The sequence below is a fragment of the Arachis ipaensis genome, chromosome B5 (genome assembly GCF_059453495.1).
Source record: "Arachis ipaensis isolate K30076 ecotype BB chromosome B5, ASM5945349v1, whole genome shotgun sequence".
Lineage (NCBI taxonomy): Eukaryota > Viridiplantae > Streptophyta > Magnoliopsida > Fabales > Fabaceae > Arachis > Arachis ipaensis.
The window spans coordinates 9,195,350-9,212,398 of record NC_142440.1 but is presented as its reverse complement, the minus strand read 5'-3'; the positions used below and the strand labels follow the sequence as shown (position 1 = coordinate 9,212,398).

The 17,049-nt window shown below is 37.6% G+C and overlaps 2 protein-coding genes across 2 annotated transcripts; both read left to right on the top strand.

The window, feature by feature from the left end:
• Positions 1-4,535: 4,535 nt before the first annotated feature.
• LOC148563327 (uncharacterized) lies at positions 4,536-5,556 on the top strand. The gene is made up of 2 exons (XM_088486740.1): positions 4,536-5,467; positions 5,535-5,556. Exons 1-2 carry the CDS (start codon positions 4,536-4,538, stop codon positions 5,554-5,556), a joined length of 954 nt encoding a protein of 317 aa, XP_088342866.1.
• A 95-nt stretch (positions 5,557-5,651) lies between these two features.
• Positions 5,652-7,163, top strand: LOC148563326 (uncharacterized). Its single transcript, XM_088486739.1, has one exon. It carries the CDS (start codon positions 5,652-5,654, stop codon positions 7,161-7,163), a length of 1,512 nt encoding a protein of 503 aa, XP_088342865.1.
• The last annotated feature ends 9,886 nt before the right edge of the window (positions 7,164-17,049 follow it).

Below are 17,049 nucleotides of genomic sequence, written 5' to 3'. Positions count from 1 at the left end.
ATTCATAACAGATATTATTGATAATTCTTTTATTAAAGTTGTTTCCGTGTAATTTTTTTAATTTTTAGACCCGTTTCTTATTTAATATATATATATATATAATTGATTCTTTTCGTATGATCGTATGATAGTTGCTCTAATCGCGTCTAGGGATGGCAAAATTCCCCGAGACGCGGGGATCCCTGCGGGGACTGCTGCGAATGGGGATCCGATTGTGGGGAATTTTTCCCGCCGGGATGGGGATGGGGGACAAAATTCCCCCGAAGCAGGCGCGGGGACCCGAGCGGGGATCCCCGCCCCGTCCCCGCTATTCCCCAAAATTTATGAATTCATTAAATTATTCTTAATAGGTTATTTCTCATATATGTTTTTTAGTCATTTCTCACACACACATATATATAGAAACCCAAAACTCCTAATCTTTATTTGCATAACCTCTCTTCAATTCAGAGATCCCTAAGGCTGTCCATACTCCATCCAACCTCTCTGCAGCCACCCCCTCGTCACCCTTCTCACCGCATCGTCACACCTCACTGTGCCATTACCCTTACCGCGTCGTAATTTCTATTTGCGGCGTTCCTTTTCGTAACTCTGCCGTCGTATCCATTCTCCTCTTTGTTGTCGTGTCTTCCACCTCGTCCACTGCTTTTTTCTTTGGCTCGTCGTTGCGTCTCCCCATTGCGTTATTTCGAAAGAAGTTACCATCGTGTTATTTAGACTTTTTGTATAAAATCTTGCAATTTTTGTATAAGATAGATACTTGTAGCTCTATTCATATGAAAATTAATAATTAGTTAGAACTATTATGTAGATGGGGAATGGGGTCCCCGCGGGGAATGGAGTTCCGTGGAAAATGGAGATGGGGAGCAATTTTCCCCCACGGCGGGGAATGGGGCGGGGATGGGAAGTAAATCTGAGGGCGGAGATGGGGAGCAGGGAGGCATCCCCCGCCCCCGCCCTGCCCCATTAACATCCCTAATCGCGTCGAGTATATTTATATATATTTCCTCGTGCTTTAATTGATTGCCCGCCATTTCCTAGTTACGATATTGGTTTATACTTTATAGAATGCAACTTGTAAAATGCAATTTTTTCTTATTTTAAAAATTACACCTCATTTAATAAGCAAAAAAGTAATAACATGCTAAAGAAATGTTTAACTTTAACCATCTGCTTTGCTTAACATACTAAAAGTAAAAATTTAGTTCAAACTATTTAAGATGTGATGTTATTCTCTCATTCGTGAATTTTCTTTCCAAAATAAATCCTAAAATAATTAATATTTTCTTATTATACATTTTTTTACTTATATACTTCATTTGTTTGTATTGTAATTACCTATGGTTCCAATTCTCATTATTTTGGTTTCAATTAAATTGATACGAAGAAATCAACATTTACGGATTTAAATCCACAAATATAATTAATCGAAATTGAATGTATGTTCACAATAAATTTATTTTTTCAAGTTGGGATCGAACGTAGAAGGTATGCATATAAGTATAGCAAAGCTAGTAGTGGTCGGAAACAAACAATGATTACAAGGGTTTGATTTTACTTATAAAAGTAAATTTTCTGATAAAGCAAAATAAAATGTTTTTCCATAAAATAGTACGACTGTAAAAAAGATATTAGAATTTAGTTGAATTTAGGTGTATTTGTGAAATAAAAACAAAGGAATCAAAATGGACCAAATAATAAAATTATTCTATTTATCGTATTCTTTCTGTTTGTGTTTTATTTGTTTAAAGTTGTATCATGAAAATGGTAATAAAAGAAGAGAGGAGGGTTTTGATAGAGAAGGCAATGATGATTATTAATAGCGTCCGTGTAGCGTGCGCGTCAACCCTACATAGGGGATATTTTGGTAATCTACCGTGCATGCATCCATTGTGATGGGTGTGTGCAGAGGTGCACGAGAAACGAGGAAGGAAGTTGAGAGAAGTGATGACCTGCTATTCCCGGTCAAAGAGAAGTTGAGTGAGTGACTGTAACCTAACATACACTAGGTGCTGCTGCTGCTGCTAGAATTAATTCATTGATTGATGCACTGAGCACGATGCAGCAAGCAGGTAGCTAATATAAGAACACAGTGGTTTTGATTGACGCGCGCTTTTCACTACTGAGATCACATCCTTGAAGTGACAAAACCTTAAGCCTCCCCCCCGCAATTAACTGTTCTCAATCCCCGGCCCCCCCTCTCTAGCCGTCACTCTCCATCTTCTCTTTTCCCTAATCCAACCCTTCAATTACCGCTACTACCTATTAATTCAATTCAATTATTCTTCACTTAATTTACACGCCCAACTACCACTTCAATTTTATAACCTAAGCCTACATACTCATGTCTCTTCGCTGCCAATCATATTTCTTCTTTTTCTCATTAGCCCTAAAATACAATATTTATACAATATATAATAGAATTTAATTTTCTTATACTGTCGATGAAAAATAGTTTTACACATGTATTCAATTACGTAATAATTATATTTTATATTTATTGTATGAATAGTAGGTCATAAAAAAATATATATGATTGTACCACTATATAAAGTATTTTAGTGCATTAAAATTAGATTTTATATAATATTAAGAACTTAATTTTAAAGTATTGTCAGTCTAAAAAATTGTTTTACACGTGCATTTAATCACATATCACAACATTAGTAAAAATAATTATCTTTTATATTGACTGCGTGAATGATCATTCAAAAAAACAGTTATAATTACACGACTATATAAAACATTTTATACTGTCAGTACAATAAAATTAAACTCATAATATTAATATAAAAAATTTGGTGTATATTTTAAGAAAAATATTGCTTATCATATATATAGTTCATGAATAAAATATATTTTGTTACTATAAATCTATAATACTTGAATAAAAAAACTCTGTTAGAACATGAAAAAAAAGTTATTATATATGCTGGTTAATTTTATATTTATGATTACTACGGCTCATTTTAAAATATTTTTTATTTAATAAAAAGTGACATTTTTATTAATGAAATAAATTTTAACTTTTTATATCTTAATAGTTTAGATTTGACATTTAAGATTTGTGGTTTAAATTTATGATTTAGAGTGTTTTATTTTTTATTTTTTAATCTATAATGATAAGTTAATTTTTAAAGAAGGTTGTACTTTTCAATTTTTTTTATAGCGTATTAATATTTGATAATTAAAAATATTATTCGTACACTAAAATCAGTCACTAATATATTTGTATATAAATATATGTGTGATTTAATTTATTTTTAATATGTATTTATATTTTAATATATATTTTATATTGACAGTTAATTTTGATAGTTGATTTTGGTGTATACAAAACATAATCGTTTGATGATATATGTATATGAGTGAACTATAATTTTAGTACCTTAAAATATGAGGTGGAGTATGGTGTATTAATTTTGTTTATACCGTGAACTAGCCGATCGATTGCCCCAAGTTTTGAAAATCTTTCTCGCTCAAGACTGCTGGTGTGCATGTGCCTTAAATTAATTAATTAGAAATGTTGCTGCGTTTGGGTATACGCATATATATCTTTATATAAGTTGAGATCGAGTTGAATAAAATTATAGAAAAAGCGGTGCCAATAATGGTCAGCTTAATCATATTTTCTCAGTCCACCAGAATCTAATATTGTTTCAATAAACAAAACTACTTTGCGTAACGCTTGCTTTGCTTTTATCAATTACTACGTACATGATTTAAATTTGTACGTATTCAATGAACTAATTTCTAAAAAAAATAGAAAAAGAAAAGCTTAATTTAAATCGAATAAGAAAACAAATAAATATTACTATGTATAGAAGAAGAAATACTATACTATATATAGAAGAAGATCGTAGGGGCAATTTAATATTGATGCATTGGATCACTTCAAGAATCGTGCAAACTTATATGCGTGTAGCTGTACTTTGCACCTTTATTTCGTTACTTTTGAGTTTTGACTTGCTCAGCATGTTTATGTTATTATGTACTTGTAACTTGTATGTAGGGGAAAATACTGAAAAAAACTTACATTATTTCTCGGGCAAAAAACCCAAATAAACCAAGGAGCATTTGAAATTACCTAAATCCGCCAAATCAAAAATCTTCACCTGTATCCACCAGGACCAATTATTATGTAATTCGAATCAATAAGATTCGAATTATGATATCAAGTAATTCGAATTGATTTCATTCGAATTATGTGCATGCAACGACTTAAAGTAATTCGAATCAATATGATTCGAATTACTATGAAGGTGACAATATAAGGTAATTCGAAACAACTTGTTTCGAAATATGTATGAAGAATTCGAGTCTTATTAATTCGAATTACTAGGTTATTTTGTGTTTCAACATAATTCGAAACAACTTGTTTCGAATTATAAGTTAAGAATTCGAGTTTAGTTAGTTCGAATTACTAGGTTAGGTTGTGCTAAATCGAAACAACTTGTTTCGAATTATATATATAGCACGAACCAGGGCTATATATATATGCTGTGAACTCATGATGCTGTGAACAAAGTGGGGAGATGGCTAGTGAGGAGAGTTTCCTAGTGTTGGTACATTATAGAGGGTCGATTAAGAGAAAAACTCGATCCGGCGTGAAGTTCACTGATAAGGATCCACTATGTATTATCGTGACGCCAACAACCACCTACGATGCTCTTGTTAGCTGTGTGCTGGATAAGCTTGGTCTCGAAGGAGTTAAAAGGGTCAAGAAGTTTTTCTACCGCATTCCAACAGCGGTGCTCCATGACACCGTGAAGTTTGATTGTTCCACAATCGGCAGTAACGAGGACTTGCAGGTTATGTTTCTTTGTCGTAGGCAGTTTCCCGAGGTAAGGACACCGGAGTTGTTGGCTAAGTTGGTTGATGTGGTATCTAGCTCGGGTGGTTCAAACCGGAATGCGAATACTATAGCCGCAGTTGCCGGGTCGAGCTCGAGACCTGCTGTTGCTTCGTCCTCTGCTCCTGTGTATGAGCCACCGATGCAGCCTGTTGCGTCCCCTTCGTTTGCCGTCGATCTGGGCGGGAATGTTGGAGATGAGGTTCGGCATGGGGAACATATTCCCACCGAGGAACATTGTCCCACACCGGCTGGTGTTGGTGATGGTTTGTTTGAGGATCCAGATGACGATGACGTGGAGCCGGATTTGATCGCTGATGAAAGCAGCGATGATGTTGGAACTACTGTTCCGAGAAGGGCTACAGGTGGATCTAGTTCTGGCACACAGCAGTATCCACCCCATTTTTCCTCGTTGGACCTGGATGCCATGCGGCAGGATGAAAATGCTCTGCTGCCCTCAGGATTTGGCGCTAGAGATACCGAGGGGTCTGCCGGTGTGAACGAGTTTCAGGTTGGCCAACAATTTCAGGATAAAGATGAGGCGCTGTTCAATGTGAAGACGTACAGTATCCGCCGAGGGGTCCAGTACAAGGTCGTTGAGTCTGACTATCGGAGGTATGTGGGAAAGTGTTCCGAGTTTGGGAATGGGTGCACATGGCTCATTCGGATGAGTCTCCGACAGCGGAAGGGTATCTGGGAAGTGAAGCGATACAACGGTCCGCATACATGTCTCGCCAGCTCCATCTCCAGCGACCATAGGAGTCTGGACTACCATGTGATATCCACCTTCATTATGCCGATGGTTAGGGCTGATGCAGCTGTGAACATCAAGGTCCTTCAAAATGCCACGGCCGCACAATTTGGGTTCAGGCCAACGTACAGGAGGGTATGGATGGCGAAGCAGAAGGCCGTTGCCGTCATATATGGGGACTGGGACGAGTCGTACAACGAGCTCCCTAGGTGGGTTTTAGGAGTTCAGCTGACGATGCCTGGCACTGTAGCCGTCCTCAGGACTTGCCCTGTTCGAGTTGGGGGACAGGTTGACGAGTCTCAAGTTTATTTTCATAGGCTGTTCTGGACTTTCCCCCCTTGTATCCAGGCATTCCGTCATTGCAAGCCTCTGGTGAGTATTGATGGGACCCATCTATATGGGAAGTATGGGGGAACACTGCTAGTCGCCATTGCACAGGATGGAAACTCGAACATCCTCCCCGTGGCATTTGCACTAGTCGAGGGTGAGAATGCTGAGTCATGGTCTTTCTTTCTTTCCCACCTCCGTGAGCACGTGACACCTCAGCCGGGTCTGTTAGTTATTTCAGATAGGCATAATGGCATCAAGGCAGCACTAGAGGCTCCGGATGGGGGATGGCTACCCCCAGCTGCGTACCGGGCGTTCTGCATTCGACACGTTGCATCGAACTTTGCATTGACGTTCAAGGGAAAAGATGCCCGGAGGCTTCTTGTTAACGCCGCATATGCGAAGACTGAAGTGGAGTTCGACTACTGGTTTGACATTCTGCGCTCTGAGAATCCGGCAATGTGTGACTGGGCGAACCGAATCGAGTATTCGTTGTGGACACAGTACTGTGATGCGGGTCGGAGATTCGGGCACATGACAACCAATATTTCTGAATGTGTCAACTCAATCCTGAAGGGGGTAAGAAACCTCCCTGTTTGCTCGCTGGTGAAGGCCACATACGGAAGGCTAGCTGAGCTATTTGTCCGTAAGGGAAGGGAGGCCGAGGCTCAGATGGGTACTGGACAACAATTCAGTCAATACCTAGTAAAGTGTATCGAGGCCAACCTGAAGACAGCCAGGTGCTTCACGGTGACTGTTTACGACAGGGATAACTCGGAATACACCGTTGCTGAGACGACTCCGACAGGTTCATTCTCCCTTGGTACGTACAGGGTCTCGTTAGGTTCTAAGACTTGTGATTGTGGATACTTCCAAGCACTTCATTTTCCCTGTCCACACGCACTGGCATGTTGTGCTTATTCACGACTTACATGGCAGCCCTACGTCCACGAGGTCTATCGCCTGAGTTCCGTTTTTGGTGTCTATCAGATGGGATTCACACCTCCCATTCCAGAGGGTTTCTGGCCACCTTATGCAGGGCCAACCGTTATACCGGATCCGAATATGAGGCGTGCGAGGGAGGGTCGTCCTAGATCCACAAGAATCCGCACCAACATGGATGAAGCAGATCCGAACCGGCCAAAGAGATGTGGCCTCTGCAGGCAGCCAGGTCACACCAGGCGTAGTTGTCCACAAGGCGCAGGCCCCAGCGGGACTGCTGGAAATCAATAGGAGATTTCTTAATCTATTAGCACTTGTCTTCTATGTAAGTTAGCAACCATTGTGCTCCTTTGTACTAAGTTGTTTCCTATTAGTAATGAAACTTGTTATTCGGACCAAATATTTCTGCTGAATATGTTTTAAATGATTGAAATTAGTTTCTAAAACAAACAACATTACCGCGAGGGATGAATCATAATGAATAACATAACATGAAACTATATACCATAACATAAAAGTGGATTACATCATAGTAAATGACATAACAAAACAATAAAGTACATACCATAACATCAAATAACATAACTACAACGTACATACCATAACAATGATAACCAACCAATAAGGTAGACAATATAAATATAACAACATGACATACACCACTATCCGTAAATCATCTAAATAGGTGCGATCCAGTGCCGCAACGGCGTGGCACCCGTGTCCGGAAACTCCTCCGTATAAGTGGCTCCTCATCCTCAATAGACTCGTCGCTGTCATCCGGAACTGGCTATCTCGGGGTCACACGCGCAGCATGCACGGGTCTGGATGATGACGGGCCGGCAACTGAATGTGACCCAATAGTCTGGGCAGATGCTGGGGTCCCACCCATGGCAAAAGGATGCGGGGGAGCTACCGTGGCAGGCTCGTTCAGATCTACATCCAGGGGTGCCTGTGTCCCTGTCGTCTGAACCCGTCCGGCTGCAGCCTCATCCTCCTGCATGATAGTCCGGATATCATCAAGGAAATGCGGTCCACCAAACTCGGCCACAATGCCATCACTAGCAAGCAAGTCTCCAAACATCGAGCTCGGACTCACCCATGGAGTACTCTCCTGGAGGGTATGATCATCACCGGGAACACCTACGAAGTAATCTCCAAGACCTCCACCACCAAGCCCAGCATCAGTGTGAGTCGTCGGATCTCCCATGCCAGATCCACGCGACCCACCCTCATGCCCGCCCCGATGGGCCCTATCAACCCCCGCAACATCACCTCCCATAGGCATCTGGGCACCATCTCTAGCAGCACCCACTCTCCTCCTGCCTCCACGACCACGAACTCTCCCGCCACCCCTAACTGGGGGTTCGACGTCATCCATAGCAAGATCCGCCCCGATCCACTCCCGCTGGCTACGACGTGTCCCAACTCGAGCTCTCCGCTCAATACGACGTCTGTCGGGAACGTCCTCGACCCGGTCCATATCTGGAAGTCGACCTGCACCCCTCTGCGTAGCCTCATCTGGAATAGGAATACCTCTCGGATCCCCCAATAACATCTCCGGCGACAGAAACCTCTTTCCGTGCTGATACCACCATGTCAAGAAATCGTGTGACGGACCGGGGTCGGGGACGATGTCAAACTGTAGAATGTGCTCCGCACGCTCCTGCCAGTGAACGTGCCAGTCAGCGTACTGTGCCGGGAACCAACGGTCACCTCCTCTCCCATCCTTCGACATCAAGAAGTCGATGTTCAAGGCGGGAGACGGTATGGGCTGAACGCCACCAAACTGAGGTAAAACTCTATCAACCTGATGCCACTCCACAACCGCAAAGTAAATAAGGGACGTCCTGCAGCGCCATAACATCGTATGCCGAGGCTCCAAGACCTCCGGATGTACAACCTGGATGACGTCTAGTGCGCTATAGGGCATCCATATGAACTGGAAAAATAAAAATTAAAAGGGTTGGACAATATAAACTGAAACAATGACTTGAAATACACATGCTCTGCGTACTTACCTGCCGAGGCTGTAACAAGTCGATCTTCAGGCGAGCCATCTGTACCCGAGGTCCCTTGTTGCTAATCCCAGGATTGTAACCAGACCATCTGCGTAGGAGAAACATTAAAATTGGTTTCATAATCGAAAATAAATACGAGAAGCATATATAATACAAAACAATAACGGTACCTCGAGGCAAGGGGCCAGCTAATCTCATCATACCCAGATGGTCTAAGAGTGGGAAACCTCCAGAATATCCAAGACTGTAGTAACTGTAAAGGGCCAGCTAACTTCACCACATGTCTGTTGGTGACTCGGCACATGCACCTGTACAACCATGCAAGTGCCGCCGACCCCCAACTGTAGCGACCCATCTCCTCAAGCCGAGCAACATAAGGTAGCCATCTGATGTGTATACGGTTGCCGGACTTGTCGGCAAAGAGCTGCGTGCCCAATAACATCATGATATAGGCCCGGACAAAGCGCCTAACTGTCTCCTCATCAGCCCCGTCTGGACACTCTGCAAATGTCTCCTGAAACCAGGTGCAGTTGACTGCGAATTTCTGCACCTGGTTCTCGGGAGGTAAAACACCGAGCAACTCATGGAACCACTGCCAAGCAGGTCTCCCACCCTCAATGTAAAGGTGGAAGTCTGTCAGGCAACCACTAACGTAATCTCCGTCCACTGGCAACCCCAGCTGGTATGCGACGTCCTGAAGAGTGATGGTGCACTCTCCGAACGGCATGTGGAAGGTGTGCGTCTCAGGCCGCCACCTCTCGACGAATGCGCTGACTAGGGGCTCGTCTAGTCGGAACCATCTGTCATTCAGTCTCGCAAGATGGTACAATCCGGCCATCTGCAGGTACGGAACGTACCTCTCATCAAGACGCATCCCCTGCTGCCGCCTAACGCTGGATATGCAACGACGAGGCTGGCCAGTACATAAACCGCATAATTAGAAGATATGCACAACCCACTAACATATACAATATGTTTCATAAGGAAGCAGAAAATAAATCGTCATGTGTAAAAGATAAATGAAACAAACGACCAACATTTTATACAGAAACCGCTCACTCAAACCTAGTGCAAATACCATTAACAAAAACAGATGCATGATCACATTTATCATAAACCGCTACCGTTAACCACTAAACCGCTAAACCGCTTAGTTAAACCGCTAAGACTAAAATAAACCGCTATAAAAAATCATTAAGAAAACCCTCTACCATACACCACCAACTCAGACCACCCCCTAAACCGCTAACCATCACAAAAACCACTATCCAAAACAATTAGCACAAACCGCTTAAAAAAACCAATTTCAAATACCACTAACAAAAACCACTGGCCTAAACCACTTGCTTAAACTGCTAACACTAAAATAAACCGCTATAAAAAACCATTAAAAAAACCCACTACCATACACCACCAACTCAAACCACCCCCTAAACCGCTAACCATCACTAAAACCACTATCCAAAACAATTAGCACAAACCGCTTAAAAAAACCAATTTCAAATACCACTAACAAAAACCAATGGCCTAAACCGCTTGCTTAAACCGCTAACACTAAAATAAACCGCTATAAAAAACCATTAACAATAAACCACTAGCCTGCACCACTCTCCTAAACCACTATCCTAAACCACTAACAGTAACATAAACCATTATCAAAAACCATTAACAAATACCGTTATCATAAAACGCTTTCATAAACCACTAACCTCGTCGTTGATGACACCGGCGATATGCGCAACTCCATCCAAACGATAAAGCCTTCCCGGATCGTCCCCCATCGACAAAAAAAGGCGATCTCCTCTTACTCGTACGAAAGGTTGGTCGTTTTCTCTGGGATTTGGTGGGGTTAGAGAAAGACAAACTGATTCGAATGAACTTGCTTCGAACTCCTTTTATAGCCGAAACAGTTATAATTCGAATCAACTTGATTCGAATTACTATGGAAATCGGTTCTAGCCCTAATTCGAATCAACTAGATTCGAACCTCTCTAACATAAACTTCTCCTAGTAATTCGAATTAACTGAATTCGAAATAGGTTATGTAAATTCGAAACGTATTGATTCGAATTACATGATGTTTTGGATGAGTATAATTCGAATCATATTGATTCGAATTACGTTCATTTGTTGCATGTAGATAATTCGAATTATATCAATTCGAATTACTTGAGAGTATAATTCGAATCTTATTGATTCGAATTATATAATAATTCGTCCTGGTTGATTCAGGTATGAATTTCTGGTTTGGCTGATATTGGTAATTTTGAGCTCTCCTTGGTATATATTGGTTTTTTGCCCTTATTTCTCCTAGTTATTATATGTGCATTTAAACTAACTCCGTAGGTTGTTCTTTATATTTAAAACTATACACCAACATATATAATGTCCTGCTGACTCTTATAATTATTAGCTAATAAATAGAATAAAATTCATGTGAAAAAAGGTAGCACGTAGCAATAATAGCAAACACTACGTAACATTTGTAATTATATTTTTAAATATTTGATTGAGTATAATTTATTGTTTTTTATTAATAATTAATTAATAATATTTAAAAATATAGACTAAAAATATTATTAGACTGTTAGATAAAAAATATTAAATTAATAATTAAAAATATAAATTTAAAATAATAAATTTTGTATTTATGTTGAACGTATTTTTTTTTTGGTATGTACAGTATCTTTTTAGTGTATTTTTATTTGATTAATTTATTTATGCATGATTAGCAAGTTACTCGGTGATAAAGACGAGGTTTGAAGTTTCAAGTTGTGGCTATACGTTTGGAACTTTGGCGATGAATATAAAAGTGATATCATGCCACGTGCAACATAATTTATAATATAGATATTGTCCTCTTGCATTGCACCTACACTACCTGATGAAAATTCATTGCTTAGAAAAAACTTAAATGAGTGGTGCAAATGCCAATAGTAACGCCCCTTTATGATTAGTCATTGGAATTCACGCGTACTGTGAAAATGACGAAATCATCCCCAAATTATTTTTAAATGGCTATATATATAATCCTTTCTAAATGTGATTTAATAATAATGAAGAGGAACTCACTCATCAGAAGTAGTAATTAGATAAAATTCTTCGTATAAAGATAAATAAGGTATTTTTGTTGAATATTAATATTTAAAATATATGTATTGTAAATATATAAAAAAGTGTTTAATACACAATATGTTGTTAAAATATTAATACGTATTTAATATATATTCTACGTATTGTTAGAGTAATGACACGTGTTCAACACACACTTTGGTATGAACAAAAATATTAATATTTTTTTCATATAAAAAAAACTTGGCCAAAATTCTTCGTACATACCTCGTCCTATATTTTTTATTATATTGTTGTTTATTCATGCAGAAAAAGTTACGGCAACGTCAAACATATTAACATGTTTTTAGGTAATTAAACTAAAGTAGTCACTGGTGAAATTATTAAACCCGTCAACGACAATGCAATCATTAAATGTAATAACCACTAGCTATTAAGGAGATGGTAATTAATTACTAATGATATTGAATGTGAGAGAAGAGATGTTTGTAAAGGTGCAGTGAGGAATGGAAGAAATTGAAGTAGTAAAAGGGAAGGAGGTGAAAATAAGAAAAAGAGGGTGGGGGGGCAAAAGAGAGGGAAGGAGAATGATGGTGGTGAGTTACAGTGAGAACAGGGGAACAGGAGGAGAGAGCAGAGAAGAGAGCAGTGACTCAGTGTGTTGGTGAGCAATTGCGTACACAGTCACTCCTATCATTAATGTATTCCCCTCCTTCAATTCACCCTACCTTCTCTCTCTTTCTCTCAGACTCAGTTGGGATCATTGTCTTTTCATCTTTTCAATTACTGTCTCCTCCTTATCACTGTTTCTGTTTTTGCTTTCGTTTTCCGTTACAATTAACTATGCTTGCTTCTTTAATTTCATCCCACTCATATATGCTACAAGTAATGTTCGGTAACCCATCAATTTTAGCCTAAAACAGTTCAAATTTTCTATTTTTCATATTATTTATTTGGTCCAGTCTCATACTCTCATTTATGATCATGTTCCACCACCCCTTTTTTTTAAGCTACATTTAATTGATTTCGATCATGAGAATTAATGTGTAATTTATATAGATATCTTTGATATTTAATTGATTTTTTATAAATTCAAAAGTTTAGTCATATTTTTACTTTTAACACTAAAAAAAAAAACATATGATGTTATTATAAAAGAAAAAAAAATTATCATCCATTTTAATTTTTGTAATTGTTCAATTTTTATTCTCAATGTAATAATTTTTTTATAAGCATTGTCTTTGTTATTTTTCATTCATTATTTTTTTAAAAATTTAGTTTGGAGAACGGATTCTTTTTAAAGGACGAAATTGAATATTAACTCTCTATTTTTAACCTTAAAAATATATAATATATCTTCTTTTCTTAAAAAAAAATTACTCACTCATCTCAATTTTGTAAATACTAATCATTATTCATGATGTAGTATTTTTTTTTAAATTGCTTTTATTTTTGTCACTTATTGTTTGATCATTTTGCATGGTAGAATTTGTGAAAATATTTTTAACTTAGCATCTATAATTTTATACACATAACATTCATAATTTCACACTTATAACATTTATAATTTTATACTCATTTTATACATATAATATTCATAATTAATAATTAATAAATTTTTATAATTAATATTATCAAATTCCAAATTATATCTTATTAAAAATTTTAAATTATTCACATGTATGTCAATTATTTATGATTCTTTAAATTATTTTTTTAATATTTTTATTTTATATTCATATGTTAGCTTATTTATTGATTTTAACCTAATTAGTTAACAATTATAGCTAAAAACTTGTTTCATAATTTTTTGTATTTCATTTTCTATATTTTATTTTATAATAGGCTCAGTGAAAAAATATAAATTTGTATCAAAGTTGTTAAAATATCTTCAACTTAACATCCATCATTTACTTTCAAATATATAATATTTATAATCAAGGTAACAAATTGAGACTATTTATTATTTATTTATTTTGCATGTCACAAACTAATAATAAAAATCATGGTGTAAAATATCACCTAATAGCTGCTATAAGTTTCCAAATTTTTTACTTTACCATTATAAGTTTTAGAATTTCATCACAACAATAGCTGCTATAAGTAACTTAGTTAATGTTACTTTAAATGATCTAAGCTCAGCACAAACGGCAAGCACTCCTGGCTTCACAACAAATTCAATTTATATGAAGATTGACAGTGACAATTTTTTTTTGCAATAGAAAAATCAAGTAGAAGCGATGATTGAAGGCAATGATTTGTTAGACTACATCACAGGATAGAGAATTCTTCAGCAATTTCTCAAAAATGGCGAGGTGAATCAAGAATTTCAGAAATAGAAAAAACATGATGCACTGTTGAAATCTTGGTTGTTAGCTTCAATGTCAAAACCATACACAACTCGAATGGTTAGTTGCGTTTTCACCTATCAGATCTAGAATAGGTTAAAAAGTCATTTTGCTTCACAAATTCGAGCTATAATAATGCAGTTGATAAATAAATTAAGAAATGCGCGAATTGGTGCTTCTAGGAGCAACTATGTTTTAATGATTAAAAGTGGGATTGATGCACTGGTATCAGTAGAAGAGACAGTGAGTGAAAGTGATCATGTGAATGCACTACTACATGGCTTGACAAAAGATTATACACCATTGCTCACTTCACTCTTAATAAGATCTCAAGGAATCATAGTAGGAGAGTTGGAGGCAGTGTTATTTACACATGAGAGCATGCTAGAAAGGTTTAGAAAGCTGAAACTAGGTTAATTGCTGCAAGCTAATATTGCTAAATCTAGCTATGCAAATCAATTTGATAAAAAAAAGTCTCAATAGAGGTTTCAAACAAATCTTGCTCAACAAGGGATGTTCAGAGGAGGTTTCAGAGGTAGAAGAATGTTTATGAGAGGAGGAAGGCAACCACAAGACTATAGTAGATGCTAGTTACAGTATATTGCTAAACCAAGAATTTAAAGCTATGAAAGATCACAAAATTATAAGACACAAAGATATGAAGCACAAGGCTATGCAACAAGTATGGCCATACAACAAGGTCATGTTGGTGTAAGTATGATGAAGATTCATCACTACAAGCTCAGCACACAAAACAGTACCCAAAAAGGACTCAACTAAATGAGCAGCAGCCAAGAGCAAACTTCACCAATGTACTGGCCAACTCTGTAACAATTCATGATTCAGTATGGTATCCTGACTCAGGAGCAACACATCATTTAACCTCAGATCCAAAATCCATAGCTGAAAAGAAGAATTATGAAGGAGTAGATCAAGTGGTAGTTGGTAATGGAACAGATTTGGCTATAAACTGTATAGAAAAATCTTATTTCAAAACTGATTTGAGCTCTAAAGATCTAATCATATGCATAAATTATTACTAGTACCTGATATTACTAAGAATTTGTTAAGTGTCTATCAATTTTCCTGTGATAATAATGTCTTTTTTGAGTTTCACTCTTATGGTTGCTTTGTTAAATCCCAGGATATTAAAGAAATAGTTCTAAAGGAAGATGTTGCAAAAGAGATGTATAGATTGCTCAATTTTTACCCAACACATTCACCATCTGCATTAATCAGTTCAGTGGAGTATGAATCCAATAATTACATGCTTTAGCATGTTAGATTTGGTCATGCCTCAGTTGTTGTTGTTTCTAAAGTACTAAAGCATTGTAATATTTTTATTTCATTGAATAAATCTATATGCAGTTCATGCTGTATTAGAAAGTCTCATTCCTTATCATTTTGCTCCCCTAGAGCTTGTCTATTCTGACATTTGGGGTCCTGATCCAATTTCTGATTCTAATGGCAATAACTACTTTGTTAATTTTGTTGATGCTTACTCCAGATTTACATGGTTATATTTGATTAGAAGTAGAGCTCAATTGAACTCAGCTTTTTTACAGTTTCAACAAATGGCTGAATTACAATCTAACACCAAGCTGAAAATGTTTCAAAGTGACAATGCTGTAGAGTATGTTTGTCTTTCAAAAATGCTACAGGCACAAGGCATCATCTATAGATTCTCATGTCCTCACGTTCATAAGCAAAATGGTACCAGTGAAAGGAAGCACAAGCATGTTGTTGAGATGGGATTAACCATGCTAACAACAGTCTCTATGCCCATCAAGTTTTGGAAAAAGGTTTTTGTTAAGTTAAGAAATTAACTAAATTAATTAGTGATGACAAACATTATTTTATTGGGCAAAATAAATAATTAAATGTTGATTATTTATAATTATATTTTGCTGATCATTTAGAATTAAATGTTGCAAGCCAAAACTTATTATAACAATAGCCCAGGTGGATGAAAGACAAGAAACAAGACTGATGGGCTAAAATGCAAATGAAGCCCAAAAGAAACAAAGAATAAAAACGGGCTAAACTTGAGTAGAACCAACCCAAGCCTGATTTGATACTCAGCAAGCAATTCCTTCTCATTTGCTTTCACAAAATCAACGTACACTTTTTCTGCCTTGGTCAGAACTCAAAGAAAGAGAGAGAGTGCTTCTTTCCTAAGCTATTCATGGAAGAAGAAAGCAAGAGAAGGTTAAGCAAGAAAGGTTGAGGTCTAATCAACCATATCAAACCAAATCAAGCTAAGGCAAAGGTTAAAGGTAACCCATTTTCTATTGCATGCATACTGATTTCTTCTCTTCTTCCCAACTCTCTGCTCAGTCCAAATGGGATACAAGGAAAAGTTAATTTCTGTTACAATCTGCTGTGCATCTACAGTCATGAATAAGTCTTGGGGACCAAGTAGCTTTTCAATGGTTCAGATCTAATTTACCATTAAAAGATCTTTTTGTGTTTGTTGTCCTGAGGCTTTCGGTCAACAAAAGGAAGTCAGAACAAAGTTTCTAGTTTGAGGATTAACTGAAAAAGTGAGATGGTGGGTTGGTAAAGCACAGTGCTCGAGAAGTTGACCTAGGAAGAAGAACCCAGCAACATGCAAAGAGATAAAAGAAGGCTTTCTGTTCATTCAGAAGTAAGGAGAGATAACCCAGTGTTTTGAGGTTTTATTCTGTGAAGAAGTTCTCTGAAGAAGTCCCTCTACTTGGACAGTGCTTTCTTTCAAAG

Excerpts from the sequence above, each read along its gene's own strand:
- LOC148563327 (XM_088486740.1), top strand. The coding sequence starts at position 4,536 with ATGGCTAGTGAGGAGAGTTTCCTAGTGTTGGTACATTATAGAGGGTCG. Across the intron at positions 5,468-5,534 it reads GTTGAGTCTGACTATCGGAG|CGGAAGGGTATCTGGGAAGT; the intron begins GTATGTGGGAAA and ends AGTCTCCGACAG.
- LOC148563326 (XM_088486739.1), top strand. The coding sequence starts at position 5,652 with ATGGTTAGGGCTGATGCAGCTGTGAACATCAAGGTCCTTCAAAATGCC.